Source organism: Drosophila persimilis, unplaced genomic scaffold (assembly GCF_003286085.1).
Source record: "Drosophila persimilis strain 14011-0111.01,24,50 unplaced genomic scaffold, DperRS2 tig00000977-arrow-arrow-pilon, whole genome shotgun sequence".
Lineage (NCBI taxonomy): Eukaryota > Metazoa > Arthropoda > Insecta > Diptera > Drosophilidae > Drosophila > Drosophila persimilis.
This window is the reverse complement of record NW_020825387.1, coordinates 241,716-261,982: the sequence shown is the minus strand read 5'-3', so window position 1 is coordinate 261,982 and position 20,267 is coordinate 241,716. Positions and strand designations below refer to the sequence as shown.

General features: G+C 46.9%; 4 protein-coding genes across 5 annotated transcripts; all 4 read right to left on the bottom strand.

Moving 5' to 3' along the window:
* Positions 1 to 3,337: 3,337 nt before the first annotated feature.
* Positions 3,338 to 10,268, bottom strand: LOC6601043. Its single transcript, XM_026993885.1, has 3 exons — positions 9,974 to 10,268; positions 3,419 to 3,904; positions 3,338 to 3,354 (listed from the first exon to the last, which is right to left on the bottom strand). Exons 1-3 carry the CDS (start codon positions 10,266 to 10,268, stop codon positions 3,338 to 3,340), a joined length of 798 nt encoding a protein of 265 aa, XP_026849686.1.
* A 1,391-nt stretch (positions 10,269 to 11,659) lies between these two features.
* On the bottom strand, positions 11,660 to 13,347 carry LOC6601042. The gene is made up of 3 exons (XM_002026094.2): positions 13,164 to 13,347; positions 12,439 to 13,091; positions 11,660 to 12,168 (listed from the first exon to the last, which is right to left on the bottom strand). Exons 1-3 carry the CDS (start codon positions 13,267 to 13,269, stop codon positions 11,929 to 11,931), a joined length of 999 nt encoding a protein of 332 aa, XP_002026130.1. The 5' UTR covers positions 13,270 to 13,347; the 3' UTR covers positions 11,660 to 11,928.
* LOC6601041 lies at positions 13,276 to 15,832 on the bottom strand. Its single transcript, XM_002026093.2, has 3 exons — positions 14,882 to 15,832; positions 14,449 to 14,814; positions 13,276 to 13,411 (listed from the first exon to the last, which is right to left on the bottom strand). The coding sequence occupies exons 1-3, from the start codon at positions 15,813 to 15,815 to the stop codon at positions 13,347 to 13,349; spliced, it is 1,365 nt and encodes a 454-aa protein (XP_002026129.1). The 5' UTR covers positions 15,816 to 15,832; the 3' UTR covers positions 13,276 to 13,346.
* A 1,319-nt stretch (positions 15,833 to 17,151) lies between these two features.
* LOC6601040 (phosphatidylinositide phosphatase SAC1) lies at positions 17,152 to 19,736 on the bottom strand. Of its 2 annotated transcripts, XM_026993884.1 has the most exons (3): positions 19,678 to 19,736; positions 19,271 to 19,405; positions 17,152 to 19,138 (listed from the first exon to the last, which is right to left on the bottom strand). In XM_026993884.1, exons 1-3 carry the CDS (start codon positions 19,724 to 19,726, stop codon positions 17,322 to 17,324), a joined length of 2,001 nt encoding a protein of 666 aa, XP_026849685.1. In that variant the 5' UTR covers positions 19,727 to 19,736; the 3' UTR covers positions 17,152 to 17,321. The 2 variants fall into 2 exon arrangements, with proteins under 2 accessions (XP_026849685.1, XP_002026128.2); XM_002026092.2 differs by lacking the exon at positions 19,678 to 19,736 and having other exon boundaries at positions 19,254 to 19,339.
* Positions 19,737 to 20,267: the final 531 nt, after the last annotated feature.

The following is a 20,267-nucleotide window of genomic DNA, read 5'->3' as shown; positions in this document are numbered from 1 at the left end:
CAGATTAAAGTGTTCAAAAGATTCTTTTTTCCGAATACCGATAATCCGATTGGGTTTATAAAAACATATACACACACACATGTATCTATGTATCGCACGAGTGTGCGGGAGGGACGGGTGTACGATTGTGCCACCAATTAAGACTCGGCCATAAAAATTGATTCCGCAGCAAAAACTATTGACAACTTTTTTTTGTGGGGCCAAAATGTCAGCAGCAGATGGGGGCGGAGGTGCCGGAGGTGGAGGCATGGAGTTGGAATCCCCTCTGCAATGGCCGCAATTTGTGAGGAAATACGAAAAACAAAACCAAAATCGCACCAAAGCGAACCGAAGGGGCAGGAGAGGAGGGGAGAGGAGTGCAGGGGAGGCAAGTGGCAGCCACTTGTTGCCTGTTGGTGTTGCCGGTGCCACCGTTGAAGTACAAGCGTTTTCTTGTTGTTGTATCTTTTGCATAAAAATCAACTTCTGCGGCTACTTTTTTTTGGGGCCCCTCTTTTCTTACGTGTTTTTTTGATGAATTTTTGTTCGTTCATTTTGTGGTACGAGTGTCTTGTAAGTGCGGCATCGCCTTCAAGATTCGCTACAGATTTCGTGGATTTCGTGGCGGTTCTTCTCCCCTTATCCCCTGCCCCGGGCCACTGGGGGGGTAGCCCGAACTAATTAATTAATTGGAAAAACAAGAAACAAGATTTCGTAAACTTAATGCGTGTTTTATTTCGATTTGCGTTAAGATTTCATTTCCATTCAGACAAAAAAACGAAACCAGATTAGAGACCAGTCGAAAAAGAAATATATAAGTCAAATAGATATATACGACGACGGCGGAGTTCATTGCTATCCGAAGGTCCATGGGCTGATCACAATATAAAACTTCTTTAGCATAAACGTATCTGTATCTGCATATTGAAATCTATCTGTAGTATCCTCTGCTTGGGGTCGTCACTCGCGGCATACAAGAATCGGAATACAACAATTAAAACCGAATTAATTTGACGGCTATTACAGGAAATTATAAAACCATTAGAAGGCATTTCTGTTGAATGATATTTATAGCTACTATTTTCCATTTATTAATGGAATAGCTCTATAATTATCTTTGCCAGATTTGCATACATTTTCCCAGTCCCCAATTTCTCGATTCTTGGAAGCCAGCGAATCCCCTGAAACAACCTTCAAAATCATGTGAATCCCCCAAACAATCTACGCAGGTCTCTTGGCCTTTGGTGGATCATCACGCCGAAAGTTTGTTTCAATTCAAACCCCGCTTTTGTTGCTAATTTTGTGTGTGATTTCTGCGGCTGTTGCCAGGCTGCTGCCACCTTGTGTTTGTTGCTTTGTTGCTTTGTTTGATTAAAACATTTCAGGTGCATCTAAGTGGATGTTTGGATACTTATACTTTGGAAGCTTTCATGATTTTTGTGTCATAAAAAACCATAAATCACGATGAAGAAAGAATCTTTTGTTAGATCAATTAAAACATTTAAGGAAGACTTTTTTATGGACGTTCATCACATATTTCAAGATTTAAGGGCGCTTCCTTTCTCATAACAATTTAAAGAACCAGACAGTCCGTCCGGGAACTTGTTTTCCACATTCTGCGCTATGATGTTCTTGTGATGGCGATATTCCTTGAACATCAACTGATTTTTGTATAAATGGAATTTCTAGATCAAGGAGAACCAGAAAGGAAGACCAGAAAAGCTTGCACGTGTTGCGCGCTATGCGGCAGCGCCCATCGGTTGGTTTGACTGAGGTTCTGCGTGGGTTCTACGACAGAATTAATTTTGAATACCATCATCAATAAGCAATCATAATATTTCATTTATCCATTCGATACCCAGTGCTTATCTCAATTGCCTGTCGGATTCAATTTAGGGGAATTGCCAATAGAATCATTTCGAAATCCTCAACAAGTTCTGGCACTGCCGCCAGTGCTGCCAATCGTGGGTGCAATTCCTCCTCGGAGCTGAAGCTCAAACTGAAATTCAATTTCGATTTTTATGGCACAACCTCTTTTGTTTCACAGTCGTCGTTCGGGTTCGGGTTCGAGCTTGAGCTTGAGCTTGGGTTTTGTGTGTATGTTGTGCCGTGTGGTCCATAAATTTACGATGGTTTGACGTTCAAGTGAAATAAAAAAAAAATACCGTCATCGAACTACTTCTAGACATCGATTTCGAGTTCGATTCGCTGCGATTCGTTGCGATGCCACGAGATTCGCCTGCTGGCAGTAAATTTCGAACAGTTCCGCAGATTTTCTGCTCAGGGCCGCAGACAAAGGAGAAGGGTGTGGAGGCTGCCGTCGCGTCGCCGACCCTGGGGGGCCAAGTGAAATAAAACTTAATATATTTGCCAATTTTTTCGCCTTAAAATTGTGCAAATAGCCCCTGACGAAAAACCAAAACGAAGACAACGCTTGCGGCTTATGTAAACTTCGGTTCGAGGGCTCGAGGGCATTCATCATACGCACTGGTGGCCCCGCAAACGGAGGCGCCAAAGCGATCAATGCACACAGAAAAAAGGTGAAGAAATGTCAACAGTCAAATGGGAAAAGTAATGCTTGAAATGGATTAGTAATTGGAAGGAAAACACGCAGAAATGGAACACTAATTGGATGTGGCACACAGAGGAATGAATGGAAAAGTAAACAGAAGCAGAACACTAATTGGATGGAACGTACGAACGCGCAGGGAATGCATGGAAACGTAAACAGAAACGGGGAAATATGATTAAAAGTAAATGGAAACTAATGAAACATTAAACAAGATGAGAGGACAATTGTATAATATTAGAGAAAACATTCGTTTGGATAAGATAAGGATGGGATGACCAAAAATGGAATAACTGCAACAGAAGAGGGGCAACCTACAATGGAATGCTAGAAATCTGCTGAAACAAGAGGAAAAATAAACAGAGAGATTCGTAAAGCATTTAAGTGGTGGAAGGAAAGGTCGAGGATAATCGAATGGCATTCACAGCAGGAGGCAGAAAATGCCCTTAAACGGCAGGCAGTGCAATGGAAGAGTGATGGAACTCGCTCTAAATGGAATGGCATTTTCATCAGGAATGGAATGAGTGGAATGGAGTGCCAGGAATAGCTTTTTAAGGAATGGAATGAAGCAACAGCTTCAGGCAGAGCAGAGAAACGCCTCAAAGCCAACCGAAACTGAAACAGTTTTATGGTTTTTTACGGCTTGGATTTAGTTATCGTAAAGATAATGATGATGGAAGGGAGCTGCCATTAGGTGGAACTAATTTACTTAGCGACTACTTGTCGGCGATTGATGGATTGATGGATGGATGGCTGATCAGCGTGGCTAAAGGCATGGCCTCCCCCTCTCTAACCGATCCACAGATCTACGGAAATGAGGCGATCGAAGGCTGATCACTCAATCTATGGGGTGATTGATTGTCGACTCACCCGCATCGATCTCGTTCTCGCTGGGATCCCGATGGAATATGTTGCCATAGTACTGATCATGCTGCTCCGACTCGACGCTCTGCAGCGACTCCTGGACATCGTCGTCGAAGTCGTCCTGATGGGCGGCGGCCTGCGGCTGCTGGTCCTCCTCCTCCTCCCCGAAGTCCCGATTCTTTTGGGAGCTGCTCGTGTGGCGCTTGGCCGCCGCTGCTGCCAGCCGATTCCGCTGTGCCCCGCCGCCGCTCCGCTTGAGGCCCCCATCGCTGGCCGCAAAGCCTCGGGGACGTGGCCTGGCCGATGGCTTCGGCTTCGGGAGGATGTCCGCTATGGTGGGGATCTTCTGGCTGACACTGCGATTGGGAAACAGCCGCCGCTCCAAATAGTTGGCGAATATCTGTTGGGTTATCTGATTCTGACGCTGGAGCTCGCTCTGATCCAACTGGAAGCCGGGCGCCGCATTGCCATTCGCTGCCGCCTGATTGGTGCCTGAAAAACACGTATGTGGCACGATTAATCACAAATCAATCACGAATCATGGGTGTACCCATGTGGGTCGAATCAGTTGTGCAATCCCCCGATATTTTTGGGCTGGCAATTACATAAAGTGCGGGACAACATCATATAAGAGTCCCACGTCCCCCAGATGAGGTGTTGAAAATAAAGTAATTTAAAAACAAAAACCAACGAAACTTTGATTACACTTTTGCTGGAATGGAGATTTAATGGAAGCCAAAAAGCCGTTTATGATCTCCGAATGTGAACGGAGATGAGTGTCTGAGTGTCTTTTGATGAATTTTTGATTACATCGTTTCGGTTTCTTCAAGTGACACACATCCATCAACATCAACAGCAGCCAGCGACGAGGCCTGTCTCTGGGAACCAAAGGAATACCCCTTATGCCCTTTTGGAGTGTCTTGAGGAGTGGAGTGGTATGGAAATATGGTAATATCCGAATGAGTGATCACTGAGGGATGGTTCGAGTGGCAGTTCGAGATCTCTTGAAGCCCAAAGGGAAATATGCTAATATCTGACTGAAGATCTGAAGAGTCACCTGTTGGAAGAAGGAGTCGTGCCTCTCGCTATTCAGATATAAATATATATGCAATCAATGAAATATGCATAAAGGATAAAGAGATCGTTCGAAGAAGGAGTCGTCCTTTGTAGGGGGTTGCATTGATCAGAGAAAGGGTATTCCCCTTTTGGACCCTCATCTCCCTTGCCAAAACTGTGTCAAGGCCACGGCCATTGCAGAGGTGCTTTTACTGCCCCGCAGTTAAGCGGATTGCAGGTCGTTTCATTTCCATTTCCAGTTCCAGTGGCCCCTCTGGGAATTGCCAAATAATTGATATAAAAAAGCTGCTGCTAAATGCCTCATGAGGCATTAGGGCCACGCCCAGCCCTTAGCCCATAATTGAGTGGCATTTTGGGCACAAATTTATGCGGAATTCCACGGCGCAGCCACGGCTTGGCTTGGCTCCCTCCACGTGGAATGCCCCCAAATTTATTATGCAATTAAATGTAATTGTTTTTAATATTTTTCTGTGTTTTTTTTTACTCTTTTTTGAATCTCTTTTGGCTGCAGCGTTGAGATGAGTTGAAAATTCCGCCCTGACATTTGTGTCGGTGATTGAGTGCCGCTTACGGGAGGGGGCAGGGGTGCCCCAGATGTCAGGTGAAACATTATGTGGCAGATTGACTGTGGAAACAAGGCCTCTGCCTCTGCTGGCCGGCACTCGGGGGCTTATCCGATGGCATTCGCTTAATGAATCGCCAAAAGCAACACTTCATACGTGTACGTGTACGCGAACGCGTAATGGTACGAGAAATCATCAATGGGATCTCTTTTCATGGAATGAGATCTATATGGCAGATCTTTTTCGAGGAGTTGTGCGATGGAAAGTGGTTATGGCTTATGGCTTATGGCTTTTGGTAATTGGAGAGCTATTGGAAGTGCTTGTTAATGGAAAGTGAAATGGAGGAAAGAGGAAATGAAGAGGTTATGCCATTAACGGTCTTTCGAGAGGTTACGATCCATTTTCCTAAGGAAAAAGTGGATAAGGAGAGTAGTTTCCATACAGAAAACACGTTTGATAGTGTTGAAGAAAGAAGAATCATCTTTGAGAAGTAAGTGGAAAATTATAAAGATATGTTTTGGTTTGCCTGTGCCTCGACAAAAACGTTTCGACTGGTGTTTATATTTCAATTAATGCGATAAAAAAACTCCGATTTACTCCGTTTAAAGTTGAATTAGTGATAGAAATCCTTTGTAAGCCATTTCCCCACAGGAAGAGAGAGAAAAAAAGGAACTTCCAAGTGAAACCAAAGAAATCTTAAGTGATTCAATCATCTCTCCATCAACAGCAATTGCTAATCAATTTATTCAACAAAATTTTAAGTGATTTTTTCGAATTGAATACCCAGCGGTTGTTCGAAATTTTCATTAAAACTATGGAATGCCGCAGAGCCAGTTAAAAATAAAAAAAAGCCAAGTCATGGAACAAGAGGCTACCTTTTTGTGGCTGTAATTACTGGCAAACGAAAACGAAATTAGAGCGGGGGCAGGGGCTTAGGTCGGTATCTTTGAGATACACAACGAGAGGGCGAACAAAGGCACGCACTCGAAAAGAATTTGGAATGATTGTGCCATTATCGAGTGATTGTTCTGACAGATACTCGTACTACTCGTAAATCCTTGACGTGCTGGGCCCCATTGGAGCTCCATTATGAGCTCTAATTTACGTGCCATTGTTGGGAGTTGTTGGCCAATCGAAAAGTGGGCTCCAAAATATGACACACAAACAGTCGCAAATGGCCGGCCAGCAGTAGTCGTGATGGCCTAAATGCCTGACTTTATTGGATCTTAAATGCAGTTGTCTGTCGATTGCTGGCCGGGGCACGCAGCAGAAGCAAGGATGGGTGGAAGGAAGGAAGGAAGGGGTGCACGACAACGACAACGACAACGACGACGATTCGGTGACCCAGTTGTCTGTCAGTTTCCATTCCGATATGTATCTGTGCATCAGTGTATCTGTATCTATGGCTGTGTGCAACAACTGTAGCAGATACTTGGCTAATTGTCGTTTGCACAGGCCACCGCATAAATCATGACAACTTGCCGAGGATGTTGAGCGAACGGGGGACTGCCTTGAGAAAAACTACTCCGAGAGTGCGAGGGTACGAGAGTACGAGAAACTGAACCTATCCGTAGGCCGTAAATCATTCTGACTAGCATCTGCGGCTAAGAACCTCTCTGTTAATGTATCTGCAACTGCCACTGCATTTGCAACTGCAACAGAAGTTTCAGTGCAACTTGAGGGCCATGCAATTGCCGCTTCGCTGGAAAGAGGTCAAATTAGCAGTCGTTGTTGCATTCATTCATGAGGGGAGTTGCTCTGTGGCAACTCTCTGGCCACTCTGTGCCACTGTGCTACTGTGGCACTGTGAAAACAAAAGCATATTTCGCAATGCCTGCCCCGCTAAATGTTTGCTCGGACCACAGCCTCCCCGGCATTCCATCCACATTAAAAGATACATTTGGTTGTTTTCTTTGTCTTGCGTAATCCTCTTGTATCTGTTCTCCCCACCTCCTCCCCCTCCCCTTTTGGAGTACATAGTTACATGAACAGCCAGACCCAGGCCCATGCGGCGTATACGTTACGCAGCCAAAAGCCAGGTATTTGATTGACGGCCTCTCTTGAGAATCGGTTTCTGACTCCGATACACTCGTCTGATATATTGTCTGCTTAGATCATAATTAAGTTAAGTCTCGATGCTGAGTTTCAATGTCAAGCCGAAAGCTAGAAAAAGATTTATTAAATTAACTTTGAAAATGTTGTGTGTTTTTATAGGCACAACTCCGATGCTCTTTCGAACAGAAGGAGGCCTCACAGGAGTATGGGAAGAAGTTGGTTTTCGATTGGTATCATCGGTATCGAAAAGGTAAGCGAATACAACTTTTGATTTTCTTATTATTAATGGATGGATCAATGGAACCATAAAGTGTCTTAAAACCCCAAGGAACGTTCTATCCTTCCCAAGTGGCACTTTTCAAGTGATTCCTCATGATATTTAAGTTTTAAGCATTCTTAGAGGATTATATCTTGTTAATCTTCAAAATACAGGATCGTATTATTCAATATTTTTCAGCTTCGATTGTAGTCAAAACCATTTAAGCCGTCTCCTGTTGTTCGTTTTTGAGTGGAATATCTCATGTATTCCCATAGAATCTTCTACTAGTGTAAGAATTAATCTCTAATTTCTATTCATTCTATTTTAAGAACCATTACTGAATGGAAAACTCTAAAAGAATAAATCCTACCTAGAAAGAGTATTGTACTGCCCGTCGTCTCTTCGGAGGCGTCAAAGGCAAACCTTATCTTGACAAATTACCAATCTTGAGTTCTTAAGTTGTAGGCTCGAAGAAACTCAAGCCTCAAAGGTATTGTGTTTTATTATTTTTTAGAGATTTGTTCACATTTTAATAGAAAAATTTACATATTTTTTTGGTTGAAACTTTCGGCTAATTTCGAATGGTATTTCCAATGCAAATCGAAACGAATACCAAAGTCTTTTATTGGCATAATACCCAGTAATTAGCGATGACGGAGAGGTGACTGAACTCTTCTTCTCCGTCCAAGTAGTAGACTCATTAATCTTTGGAAATGTTTCTTGTTTCTTGCTTCTTGCCTCTTGCGGGGAAATGATGGAGAGACACGTGCCTCATCTGGCATCATCGATGGCTCCTCGGCTTTTGTTCTTTCTCTCTCCCTTACTCTCTCTCTCTCTTTCTGTCTCCTCGCCAAAATGTCACAAGGTGAAAGACCAAACAAATTTTGGTTGTGTGTCGACAACACTCCCCATAATTCTTTCGTTTCTTAATTTCGCGTTTTGCATAAAATTTCATTTTACGAATATGATGGTTTTTTTTTCGGTTTTGCGTTGTCGTCGTTGCTGTATCTTTGTTTTTTTTTTGTTTTCTTCTAGTCTTCTGAAATAATTCATTTAATATTCTGAGGTCATCAGCATTCCGGCATTCGAAATGCAGCCAAAAATCAAAATCAAAATCGAACTCGAAATCGGAATCACAGTTTCAGTGAAAAATAATATTCAAAACTGGATCGTTGAATATTTATGCAACGAGAAGATGGGCATTGAACGCGCACCTACCACCTGCCTATTATAAATACATCTATCCATCTATCTGTCTATCTTTATTCTATACAGGGGAGGAGAAGCCATGCTGTGAGAGTTTTTTGAGCTCGGACGATCAGCTCTGACTCGGCGCGATTCGATTCGATTCGGTTCGTTTGTGTCCAAAGTAGAACTCACATATTTATGACATGTCCAAAAGAGAACTACCGTTATGGCAGAGAAATGTGAGATGTTTGTTGTAGTCCATAAATGGAAATCCCAAGAAGTGAACTGTTCTCTTGCCCTAGGGCATATTCGGGCATTTTTAGAGTGTCCCATAAGCGAAAGGATACACATGCATTTCGAACAGGGACCATTCGCCGTTGATTCGGCTTACAAATGTCCCATAAGCGAAAGGATACACTCGAACAGAAGCCACTTTCAGATGATTCGGCTTTAAAATGTCCCATAAGCGAAAGGATACACTCGAACAGAGGCCACTCGCCGTTGATTCGGCTTACAAATGTCCCATAAGCGAATGGATACACATAAGTTTCGAATGCAACGAGCAGAGAGACTAGCTAAAAATCCCTAATGATGAAATACCCAAGTTTTATCTAAGGGATAAAGGATCTTAAAGAGTTCGTTAACGCATTGAACGGATTTGATTACTGACTAAGATAATATTAATACAAATACTTGATACAAACAGACTTTTATAGGAAAAAGGGTATTCTTGGACTCCCGATTTTAATTAATTTATTCTTAAAATGCTGCATTATTCTGGATTATGGTTCTGTGAGATATATTTGGTGTTATTCTTCTTCAAATATGGTTGGATGTCTCAGAATCTATACTCCGCCTTTACTCAGCGTCATATCTCCCTTTAGATTCTAGATTGTGGAGACCCCGAAACTGTCTATCCGTAAAGGATTCTTCGTGAAATCTCTTGTAAATATACATATGTGGTATATATATGTATCCTTCATTAATAATATTTCTTATCAATTGATTAAGTTCCCGTTAAAGCCTCTTTAATATCCCATAACGAAACCCATCACATAAATAATGCACATCTTTCATGCACATTTCTCTTATATTTTCCGCTTAAATTTCCGATTTCCAAGTAAATCAATCGAAAGCCCTAGACAATCCCCAATTAAATTCCCAAACACCTACATGCAAATACCATGGCAATAAGCCCTTCAAACTGATCCAAAAAAAGGCAATCTGCCCAAGTGCAATTGTTAATATTTGCCAATCAATTGACACACACAGACAGGCGGGCACGCGGACAGACGGACGGACGGACGAACAGAGACCCCCAATGACTGACCGTGACACGGATTTAGAGACAATCGAGGAGACACTTGTGCCCCCATTCCCCATTCCCCTGCCCCGTTACCCACTCGAGGAAGTACTTACCTCTCTTGTCGCGGAGGCCACTGGAGACGACCTCCTCAGAGGTAGCCCCCGGGCTTGGAGTCTCCTCTCTTCTGGCGTTGACTGGAATATTTCCTCTACTTGTGCTGCTGGTGGCATTGCTGTGGCTGGGGCTGTGCTGATGATGATGGAAATGGTGTGGCACATTGCTTGTTGCGGATGGAGGAGGAATGGAATCGGATGCTGCAGCTGCCATGGCGGCGTGCTGGGGTGCTTTGTTACCGGAATCGACACTGACCAACAGCATGAGCACTATCAAGAGCGTGAGGCGTATCATTATCACTGCTTTTTGCGGTCTAGACACCAGTACAAAAAAAAACCAAATGTTGCAAGTGCACTTTAGTTATATTTGAGGCACAATCTGAACGCGTTGCTGCTGCTGCTGCTGATACTGCTGGAGAAAGCCCCAAGGTAAGAGCCGCGACCCCGGACTGTAACTGAAACCAAACTGTGGTTGTGGGTCCACGATCTCCGGATTAGAAATGGAAATGGGAATGGGAGAGTGTCGCAGTGTCGCAGTGTCGCGGTGTTGCTGTGTCGCCGTGTGGATGTCGATACGACAGATGTCCAGATCTAGTAGTCGCCTATTTGGTATTCAGCTTCGCTTTCTAAATTATCAATGATAATGTGAATCGGATCTCCTCTGGTTAGATCGCTGCTGGGTCGCTGGCCTTTCTGTCTTTGTCCCCGTCAAAAATACTTGTGTTTTCTCCGCCCGAAAGCTGTCATCGGTTGAGGGAGGGGTGTGGGGGTTGGGATGGAGGCTATAGAGGCGGGTGTAGGGGCGCCTCTGGTGTTGCCGTTGAACGCCGTTGGAACGCGGAACGCGGATTAAGTAATCGTTTTACTTTCTTTCCGCTTTTCAAAGCGATAGAAAGAGCGCGAGCGAGCGAGAAAGAGTGAGAGTGAGAGTGAGATCGGGAGAGCCAACGATCGATCAATCGATCGCTCCTCTCTTACTCTTTTTGGCCTTTACTCTCTCTTCTTCGGCTTGGACTTGACCGATCTCAAAAGTGGTCCGCACTCGATGCTGGACCCTCGAACCGTACACACACTTCGGCTTTACTTCGTTTCGCTCGTTGTCTTTCTGCCTTTCTGCCTTTCAGTCTTTCAGTCTTTCAGCTTTCCTTGCGATCGAAGCGGCGAGACTTACAGACTAAAGCGTTTGAACGCAACTAAAACACGTTCCATCGCTCGATTCCTCTCCGAGCCAGCTGCAGATCGGCGGAGCGCTGTCTCGATCGGCGGTCAGCAGAGACCACAAATCGAGTCGAGTCGAGTCGTGTCTCTCTCTGTCCCTCTCGCGATCTCATGATCTGCCTCCGCCTCTGCAACTCGTTTTGCGATGACCAGCCTCTGCATTGGGTGCACCGATCTCTGCCGGAGATGCGGTTTGTGGTGTCTTTTAATTGCAGGTGTGCAATAGATGAAGATGGTCTTCGGCTTGGAGATGCCCTGCCTGGGCGCTGGTTCTGCTGCTGCGGTAAGCCAGAGATCCATGAAGAATCCATGAAGATGTATTTTTAGATGCGAAACTGCTTCGGCCTTCGGTTTATTAATAGTCTTATGGGTGGGGTTTCTCATGAAGGATTCGTAACGGAGAGCTCAAGCTGTATTTCGAGATGCAGTATGTGTCCCACAACGCCCCCACGTTAAAATTCGTTAAAATTTTCAAATTCTAAATTTCACATTTATTGCTTAAATATTCCCCGAAATATGAATATAAATATTCGTTTCCAAAAAGATGTCAGTGGGATGCCAAATTGAAAATTGAAATTGGAAAAAAACTGCTCGAATTTTGATGGGAATTTCTCTGGTGTGTGTGTGTGGGTGTGTCTGTGTGTGGGATGATCCTTCAAAAAGGCTCTCAATCCTTCAAGTTCTTTAGTCATGTCCGGTGGTTGGGTTGCGTCGCGTGGAGTGGCGGAGGAGGAGGATTACTTCTTCTTTTTCCCCTTGCCCTTTTTGCCCTTCTTCCCCTTCTTGCCGCCAGCATTCAGGAGGTCCTCGGTGACATAGGTCTCGGCGGTGACCTTGCTGCTGGGCAGGATCACTGGCTGCTTCGGTGTGCGCAGCTCAATCTCGATGATGTTCTTCTTGTGGCGCGACTTGCCTTTGCTGCCGAGCTTCACGAGGAACACATCGCTGTCGGTCTCGTCGCAGGTCTTGTAGCACACCTGATTGGAGATGGAGATGGAAATGAAAAATGAAAAAGGAAAGGCTTTTGAGAGTGTGTCACAATTGGAGCTGTTGCATGTTGTGCAACAGTGGCTGCAGTTGCAGCAGTTGCAACAGTTGCGGAGGCAAGTCACGACGCCATAAAACAAAAAAAAAACGAGCACACATTCCTCCGCATAATAACCATCGATGGAGCGGAGTGGAGTGGAGCGGAGTGGAGCTGAGTGGAGTGGAGGAATGCGGAATACAGCGATGGTTTTGTCACTCACCTCGATGCCCTTCTTCTTGGTGTCCATATTCACACCCTTCATTGTCTGCTGAATGTCCTTGTGGTCCACCTGCATGCAGCAGCTCCGCTGGTTCTGTACGGGCGGACAGGCGGGCACCACGGGCGGCCCTCCGCCGCAGAGGCGCTGGCGATAGCACTCCTTGCGACCCTCCTGGAAGTCGCAGGCCTCCTTGATCTTCGAGAACGGCACATAGTAGTTGTCCGTCTCGCAGGCCTCGTTCCCCGCATACTTGATGTTCGCGCGCACCTTCGGGATCTTGGGATGATTGATGATCTTCCCGCCGACGCGGCGCTTGATGTGGTTCCGGGCAAAGGGGCTGCGCTGCAGGAGATCGTGCAGACAGGGATCTTTCGCCGGCTCGCAGTCGTCGATGCTGTTGCGGTAGCAGGGATCATCGTCGGCCCCCAGATCGGGATTGAAGTTGCTGCCATCGTCGACGGCCTCCACCTTGTGGGTGTCCTTGAGGACGCGGATGGTCAGGCCGCTGCCGTTGAGGCAGGCCTCGAACTCGTCGTAGGCCTCGGGTCCCGGATCGGGCCGACGCGGTTGCAGGAAGCACGGGGCAATCTCCGGACTGCAGTCACAATCGCACACGCACTCGCACTGACAGCAGTCATCGCAGTCATCCATCGCTGAAGGAGCAGGAGGATCAGTCTGGAGGATCAGTCTGCCCTGGAGGAGTGCAAGCGAGTGGGGGCACTCACCTGGCGGAGGCGTCTGGGGCGCCTGCAGCATGGCATCGGTGATGGGCAGCTTGCAACTGACCTTCGCCTTGCCCTTCTTGCCCTTCTTCCCCTTCTTCTTGGCCATCGCTCAGTCTGTAGTTTGGGCTGTGTCGGATGTGTCTCGAATTTCAATTTGGATACGGGAGATCGATCCCGGAAGATTCACTCAATTTGGATATTGTACTTAACCAGCAAATGGCGCAATTTCCTTAGGGCTCGTTTCCGCGCTATCAAAGAAATACAAAGAGTGAACGGTAACAGACGTTTAGTTTTTTTCACAATTTGAATTTGAATTCAATTTTGTTTGAATTAAATCAAATTTGAAATTTGAAGCCTTACGAATTGAATTTTGTGTTTTTACGGCAACGAAAATTTCCCCATTTGTGGAAACGAAACTGAACACTAGAATGATTGTAATATAATGAACGATTGATGCTTTACCCGATGCCAACTTTTTCCGGTTTAATTTTCCGTTTCGACTGAAATTTTGGCTATTGTTTTCTCGTGAATTGTACTTCAGGGCCTACTACACTGTCGATTGGCGCAAGATTGTATGTACTTTTGGGCGGAACTTTGCGGAGGGGACTATCATACGTTCAAACGGAAACGGATACGTTCTCCCTTTCGAAATGGAGATTTTTCGAAGATTATAGTTTAAAGTTTGAGCAGCAGTCGATTATTGGACGAATGAGGAAAAAACTGATGGTTTTTTGGAGGACTTGGATCGCTTCTAGCGGGAAAGTTTTGGGCATGAGACGATCTGATTCAGATTCAGCAATCTGGATGCCACAGATGTTCGCTTTTGTGGGAGCGGTAGTGGGTGTGGCGAAATTTGGAAACAATCTCGATTAAGGGCGATACCACAGGAGTCTGTAAACAAAATGTGGTTGCTCTAGCTCCTATAGTCTCTGAGGACTATGGGTATATGGAGTACCGGGTATAGAAATACTCCATCCCTTTGATCTTCAATCGAATATTTCGATGACTTCGCACTTGAATCGAACAGAGACCGATTTTGATGTGTGATGGCATGGAAGGAGGAGCACAAAAGACAACAAATCGTAACGAAGAGAATGAGAGCATGTGCGTGAGCCAGTTGAATGGGTTTCCACTCATATATAGAATCAATCGAAATATCGATGAAAGATCAATACCCAGGACCCCCCAATCGTCTGTAATTTATAATGGAATAATGTAATAAATGGAAATCTTTAGCCAAAGCTCAGATCATCTGGAAGTCAGCCCTGCAGTCCAATGCACTCACCTGCATCGCAACAGGACTCGTACTGTGGACAGCAAGCATCACAGGGACTGGAATTTTGCGGCTTATAACAGGATTGGCCGCCAGTGGCCCATGAATCGTAGGCACTGGAGGGTCCGGGACTATCATTCTCGCAGTAAAAGCCGCCTCCCGATTGCCTCTTCTTGCCCTTGCCCTTGGCTTCCTTCGCCTCCTTTTTGTCCTTTTCGGCCTGCAGGTCCTTTCCCTTGGCCACAGCCTCGGCCTCGGCCTTCTTCTGCTCCTGGACGTAGCGTGGCCACGCGGGAATGCCACCACAAGGTGCGCAGGGCTGCAGGCGCTGCTCAATGACGGAGAGGGGGCGACCCTTGCAGGTGACAGTGGGACATTCTATAGGGAGGAAAGGAGGCAGAATGAAGGAGGATTCACAGCGGGAGGAGGAGGATGATGGTCTTACGTCTGTCGAACTCATCCTCGCAGTAATCGCAGGGGCACTGCTTGTCCAAGTTGCAGGCGTAGTACCGCAGACACTTGGGACGATCCAAGTCGGACCGTGCGCACGGATCGGGCATCTGGCAGGGCCTGGGACCCGGCGGACACCCAGAGCCGCGGCACCGGCCGCCCTTCTTGTCCATGGGCCCTCCGGTGGCGCTGCTCGGCGGACAGGAGCCGCAGCCGGCGCAGGGATCGGGTTCACTGCCACAGGGAGGTGGCGGCGGACACGGCGGCCCACAGGGGGGACAGGGCGGACACTTGGGGTTCCGCGAGCAGACCCTGGAGAACGGGAAGGAGGAGACAATCGCCGGGCCGTTGCACACGAGCCGCATGATCAGGACAATGTTGCCCGTCTGCATGTTGCAGAGGTTGAAGAGCGGCAGCAGGCGCTTCGACAGCTCCGAGGTGGGGCACCACTGCTCCCTGCGCCCGGAGTGCGGCTCGTAGCAGTAGCAGTCGTCCTGCGGCATCTCCTTGTTGGGGGAGCGCAGCTTGGGCATCTTCTGGAGATGCAGCTGCAGGGCCTTGCTCCAGTTGGGATTCTCCGCGTCGAAGGACTCGTTCACGCGCTCGAAGATCGGCTTGGCCGCCAGATCGGACAGACCAATCAGGAACTTACAGCTCTCCGTCCGCTTCTTGTAGACATGCACCTGGATGCGATCCTTATCGGTCACCGGCGACTCCAGCGTGAAGAGGCAGCACTTGCCGCACTTCGGGCCACACGGATTTACGCACGCCCCGTACTCGCGGTCGCAGACGGAGAGGAACACCGACGACCGGAACGAGATCTCCGTGCAGGTGGGGTACTCCTCGGGGGCGCACAGATTCTGCCGCGTGATCAGCAGATCGTCGACCACGAACTCGAACATGTAAAGGAATGAATTTTTTCCGGGCATTTTTCCAAAAGAATTTTCTATAAAATTTTCCCAATCGAATTTTCAACTAAATTTTGAGAATCTTTGCTACAATTTTGATGGCAGGCCGAACAGTATATAAAAATAAATGAATGGAAAGGGGGGGACTATTGGCATTACAAGTTGGATGCAATTCTCAAGGCATACTCATCTGAGGGTTATCGAACAGGGCGAATATACTGAGTAATAACATACATATATCGTACATATGTGATATACTCGTATGCCAGGAATCCCAGCAGCACATTCGTGTGCTCGAATCGTATGTCAAGTCGACAGATTTACAAAAGGCAATCCTTCTTCAGGGTTCAAGATTCAAAGGACCCAGAAGGGCCTTTCTTTCGGTCTCCCTCCGCCTTGAGGATTCACTTTAAAGACTCGTAGGAAAGCACCGTTTTTTGTAGCCACGTGTCACGTATCACGTGTTCTTTCCTTTGTTAGAACGGGACAGCCATACATACTGCTACCGATTTGCTCTCTAACCGGAACCGATCCTCTCCATTCCAGGTCTCATTACCTCTCCCTCTCGCTCTGTCTATTAGCTCTTGCCTTTGACATTGAAGTGACTTTTAACCCATTAACCCTATTATGACAAGCTCTAAAGATGATTTGTACTTGGAGAATATTTATAGTCCCAAGGAATTCCCGAGTTTCATGTGGTATCCCATAGCGGTAGTCCCTCATTTCTCATGATACATACGAGTACGTATATATGGATAGATTTACGCCTGATATGCTGGGATATGCAATCCTTAAAGATTGGTGTTCTCATTCATTTCTCATGATGCACATATTAGGACCAGCGATGATGCGCGTATATCACAGGCTTCACATTACATTCCATGACTCTAGACTGACTCTAAAGGAACCCACGGAGAAACGTGACACGTATCAGAGAATCCTTAAAGATCTACCAAATATATACATATGTACATGTACATCTTTAAAGAACAAACTCCACTTTGAGCTTGAGGTGTTTTCTAGCAATGCGTAAAATACTTTATTCAACGTCACGTTAAATGGTTCTACAAAAGATTGCTTGATCGATTGATTGATTGAACTACTTTGCACTTAAAAAAAAAAACATACAATAGCTAAAAAGCGGGAGGCACCGGCACCCCACCCCGTTACGGATCGGATCCCCCATCCGAAAATGTATCTACAGAATTTCTACAGGATCAGGAGGAGGAGGAGGAGGAGGAGAAAAAGTCTTGCCTTAAGATCTACCATAAAGTCGAGTCGATTGCTAAATGCCAGTGGAAAAGTGAAAAAATGAGGAGGAAAGCCCAACAGAAAACAGAAAACCAAACACAGAGCGTGGAATCGATAGAATAATCGTTTTTCAGGAATTTACACGAGTGTTTACAGGATTTGGAGGAAGAAAAGGAGGAGGTTTGTGTGTGTTTGGATTCCATATCGTGGAAGCGTCTTGTGTGCTGCTGCAGAGGTAGATCCTAGAGCCTAGATCCTTCCTAGACGACACTAACGTCAGGCGCCGCGAAAGGCCACCGGCGGAAGGAGCCGGGGCCATTGCACAAACTCCACGCCGTAGTGGAGGATCCCCGTGGCACTCACAGCGACCATGGCGCCCCAGAAGAGCATGAAGAGGAGGTTCTCCGTGTTGAACTCTGCGGGATATGTGAGGGTGATCATGAACATGGCCACGGCCATCAGCAGGACCGATGGGAAGGCAAAGAACCGCCATCCCCGACGCCACTCCAGCGGCGAGGGCAGGGCCCCGCCCTCGTTGTCGTTGATCAAATAATGGCCAAGGAACAGATCGATCCCGTCCTGCCGCTGCCCATCCGCAAAGTTATTCAGGTAGTACCGAATCATCGAGTTCTTGCCGTCCTGCAGAGCTCCCGCTTTTGTCCGCTTCCCGGTGCGCGTAAAGTCCGTCTTGAGCGCACCCGTGCCGGAGTACTGCAGCGAGATGAGGTCGGCATTGTCCGCCCAGACGCCCTTAAAGAGATCCTCGAAGCTACGCGATGCCTGCTCCACGGGCTGGCCTACATGCAGAACGCCCAGCTTCTGAAGGACGGACGTGAGGGAGCGTCGCGCGAGCATGCTCTGGACGACATTCGTGCGATCCAAGCAATCGATACAGTTGGTGCGGAACACCCCTGTCTGCGTAGACACCAGCCGGCCGTCGTCGAAGCTGTGATAGAAGGCAAACCTCTCCGTGTCGTGGGCCAGCCGATCGATGAGGATGTTCAGCCGATCCCAGCGCATCTTCCGGCACTCGTGATGGAAATCGAAGGCCTCGTACTTGACATTCGGATTGGCCAACTCCCTGACGAGCCGCTGAAACGTTGCCTCCAGCTCGCCCTCGGCGCCCTTTTGATCCACTAAATTGACGGCCACCTGGGCGCCGTAGAGCTGCACCTGATCCCGAAAGTGGGTGGCACAGGCGGCCAGGTGATCCTTGCCGGGGATCAACCTTGGGCGGGGCTTGTACCGCAGATTTGGCAGCTGGTGCCAGTGGAAGGGCATACTGCCGCGCGTCTGGACGAAGCTCGTGTGTTGTCCGTTGAACTCGACGATCTGCTCCGTTTCCACAAAGTTCGCCACATGCCCCTCGTCGTCGATGCCGCGGCAGAAGAGGCGCGTACCCGCTCGCTGGACGGACCGGCGCGTGACGATACTCCAGAAGAAGGTCTGGCCGTTGATCTGCACCTGGTTGACGGAAACGAAGCCGTGGATCAGTGGCAGCTGGAACTTCTCCATCTTGTCGCAGTGGAACTGCTGCAGCACATGGCCGTTCCACACGAACCGCGGGTCGGCACGCTGCAGCAGGCCCAGCCGCTGGGGCTGGCCGAGCAGCTCCCGCCGCCGCTGCATCGTGTGGGTGAGGTCGTAGCGGTACGAGAAGTAGAAGTACTTGGTGTCCAGCGTCTTGCGCAGCATCTGAAGATACGTCTCGTTCTCCTTCCGCTGAATGGCATTCGGAATGTACGGAATAATGTCGTATCCGGCCAGCCGCCACACAATCGCACCGTTCAGCACGCCCACGAACAGGCGGTGGGTGGCCACCAGCAGATAGTCGCAGCTGAGCAAGTGAATCGTGCCGAGGACACCGCAGATGCGGCGGGTGGGCCGCAAGTTCGCCAGCTGTCCGCCCGTTGGCTGCACTCGCGTAACCTTGTCGTGGCGGCCGATAATCAATACCTCCCCGGTGCCATTCGGCTCCACAATGAAGCTCTCGGGGGTGATGTAGAGGTTCATGTCATCGTAGACCTCATTGTCGTCCTCCATTTCGTTTCCCCTTCCGGTTATTAGAGGGGGTTTATTCCGATTTTCGGGATCTACAGAGAGTGAGAGAGAGAGAGAGAGTGGGGTGGAGTGGGGTGGGGCAGAGACATTTTTTATCAGTAAATTTTTATTTCATTTTACGGCTGTTATGGAATGTTTTTGTCTTACTGTTTTTGGTGTCTTACTGTTTTGTATGGCCAAGAAATTCCTATTTATCTCGCGACTGCAGGCAGAGGTACACGCACACACATGCAGCAGCAGCAGAACTTTTATTATTATCTTCTTCCTGTTGCACCTGCTACCACCCCCCGACAGGCCGCCTACAATGTCAATAGAGTTTACAGTTAAACACAACACACACAACACAAATTATATACTTAATCTACGTGTTCGTATTCTGTGCAATAATCTTATGCTAATTTTTTGTTTTTATCTCTTTTTTTTTGCCAATACGTGTGTATGGTGTGGTGTTGTGTGGCCGTCGCGTTTTTCTGCAGAGGACCCGCTACACGGTATTATTCCTATTGTGGTATTATTGGTGTGACTGTTGTCGCGGTATATTTGGTGTGTGCTTGCGACGCTGCCAACTCACTCGGTCTTCGCTTGTTTCGGCGAAAGATCCGAGAACTCCAGGAAGACATGTTATTGCTGTTAATTTACATACTAATTTAATTGAAATTTACACTTTTTGTTGTGTTGTGGAATAAAATTGTGACAAGTGTTTAAAAAAGAATATGTCATTGCAGTGGCTGTCAAAAAGTGGCTGCTCGGCAGTGCAGAAGAATTCTAAGCGGGTTGGCATCGCTCTAGGGCTGCAAACCATTCGATTTTTGAAACCATCGATATATCGACTATATCTTTTCCACAAAATGTAACAAATTATAAAAATACGTCTGTGATTTTGTGTTATAAGTATTTTATATATTCTTAACTTATTTCGGTATTTTATCAATTTATCACTCAATCACTTTCAAACAATTTATCGTTGGCGCGCACCAATCGTATCCAGTCGATGGTATTAAACGACGTGTCTGGGGATTTGCTCTCTGCGTTCACACTTACGTTTCACGCTTTGACCGTTTGTTTTGTACCCTCTTTTATAAAGGATCCCATACAAGAGAGGCTCTAAAATTATAATATCTTGTAGAAAATATATATATATCAATCAGACAGAACTTGAGT

What these genes read in the sequence shown, in the direction of transcription:
- LOC6601041 (XM_002026093.2), bottom strand. Translation starts at nt 15,815, where the DNA reads ATGCCCGGAAAAAATTCATTCCTTTACATGTTCGAGTTCGTGGTCGAC. An exon ending in CGAGGATGAGTTCGACAGAC is followed by an intron (nt 14,815 to 14,881) that starts GTAAGACCATCA and finishes TCCTCCCTATAG; the next exon opens with AATGTCCCACTGTCACCTGC. An exon ending in CGAGTCCTGTTGCGATGCAG is followed by an intron (nt 13,412 to 14,448) that starts GTGAGTGCATTG and finishes TTTCTTTGATAG; the next exon opens with CGCGGAAACGAGCCCTAAGG.
- LOC6601043 (XM_026993885.1), bottom strand. Translation starts at nt 10,268, where the DNA reads ATGATACGCCTCACGCTCTTGATAGTGCTCATGCTGTTGGTCAGTGTC. An exon ending in TGGCCTCCGCGACAAGAGAG is followed by an intron (nt 3,905 to 9,973) that starts GTAAGTACTTCC and finishes CGTGTTTTTCAG; the next exon opens with GCACCAATCAGGCGGCAGCG.
- LOC6601040 (XM_026993884.1), bottom strand. Translation starts at nt 19,726, where the DNA reads ATGTCTTCCTGGAGTTCTCGGATCTTTCGCCGAAACAAGCGAAGACCG. An exon ending in CCGAAACAAGCGAAGACCGA is followed by an intron (nt 19,406 to 19,677) that starts GTGAGTTGGCAG and finishes TTGACATTGTAG; the next exon opens with GCGGCCTGTCGGGGGGTGGT. An exon ending in TTTCTTGGCCATACAAAACA is followed by an intron (nt 19,139 to 19,270) that starts GTAAGACACCAA and finishes CACTCTCTGTAG; the next exon opens with ATCCCGAAAATCGGAATAAA.
- LOC6601042 (XM_002026094.2), bottom strand. Translation starts at nt 13,269, where the DNA reads ATGGCCAAGAAGAAGGGGAAGAAGGGCAAGAAGGGCAAGGCGAAGGTC. An exon ending in GCCCCAGACGCCTCCGCCAG is followed by an intron (nt 13,092 to 13,163) that starts GTGAGTGCCCCC and finishes CTGCTCCTTCAG; the next exon opens with CGATGGATGACTGCGATGAC. An exon ending in CCAAGAAGAAGGGCATCGAG is followed by an intron (nt 12,169 to 12,438) that starts GTGAGTGACAAA and finishes ATCTCCAATCAG; the next exon opens with GTGTGCTACAAGACCTGCGA.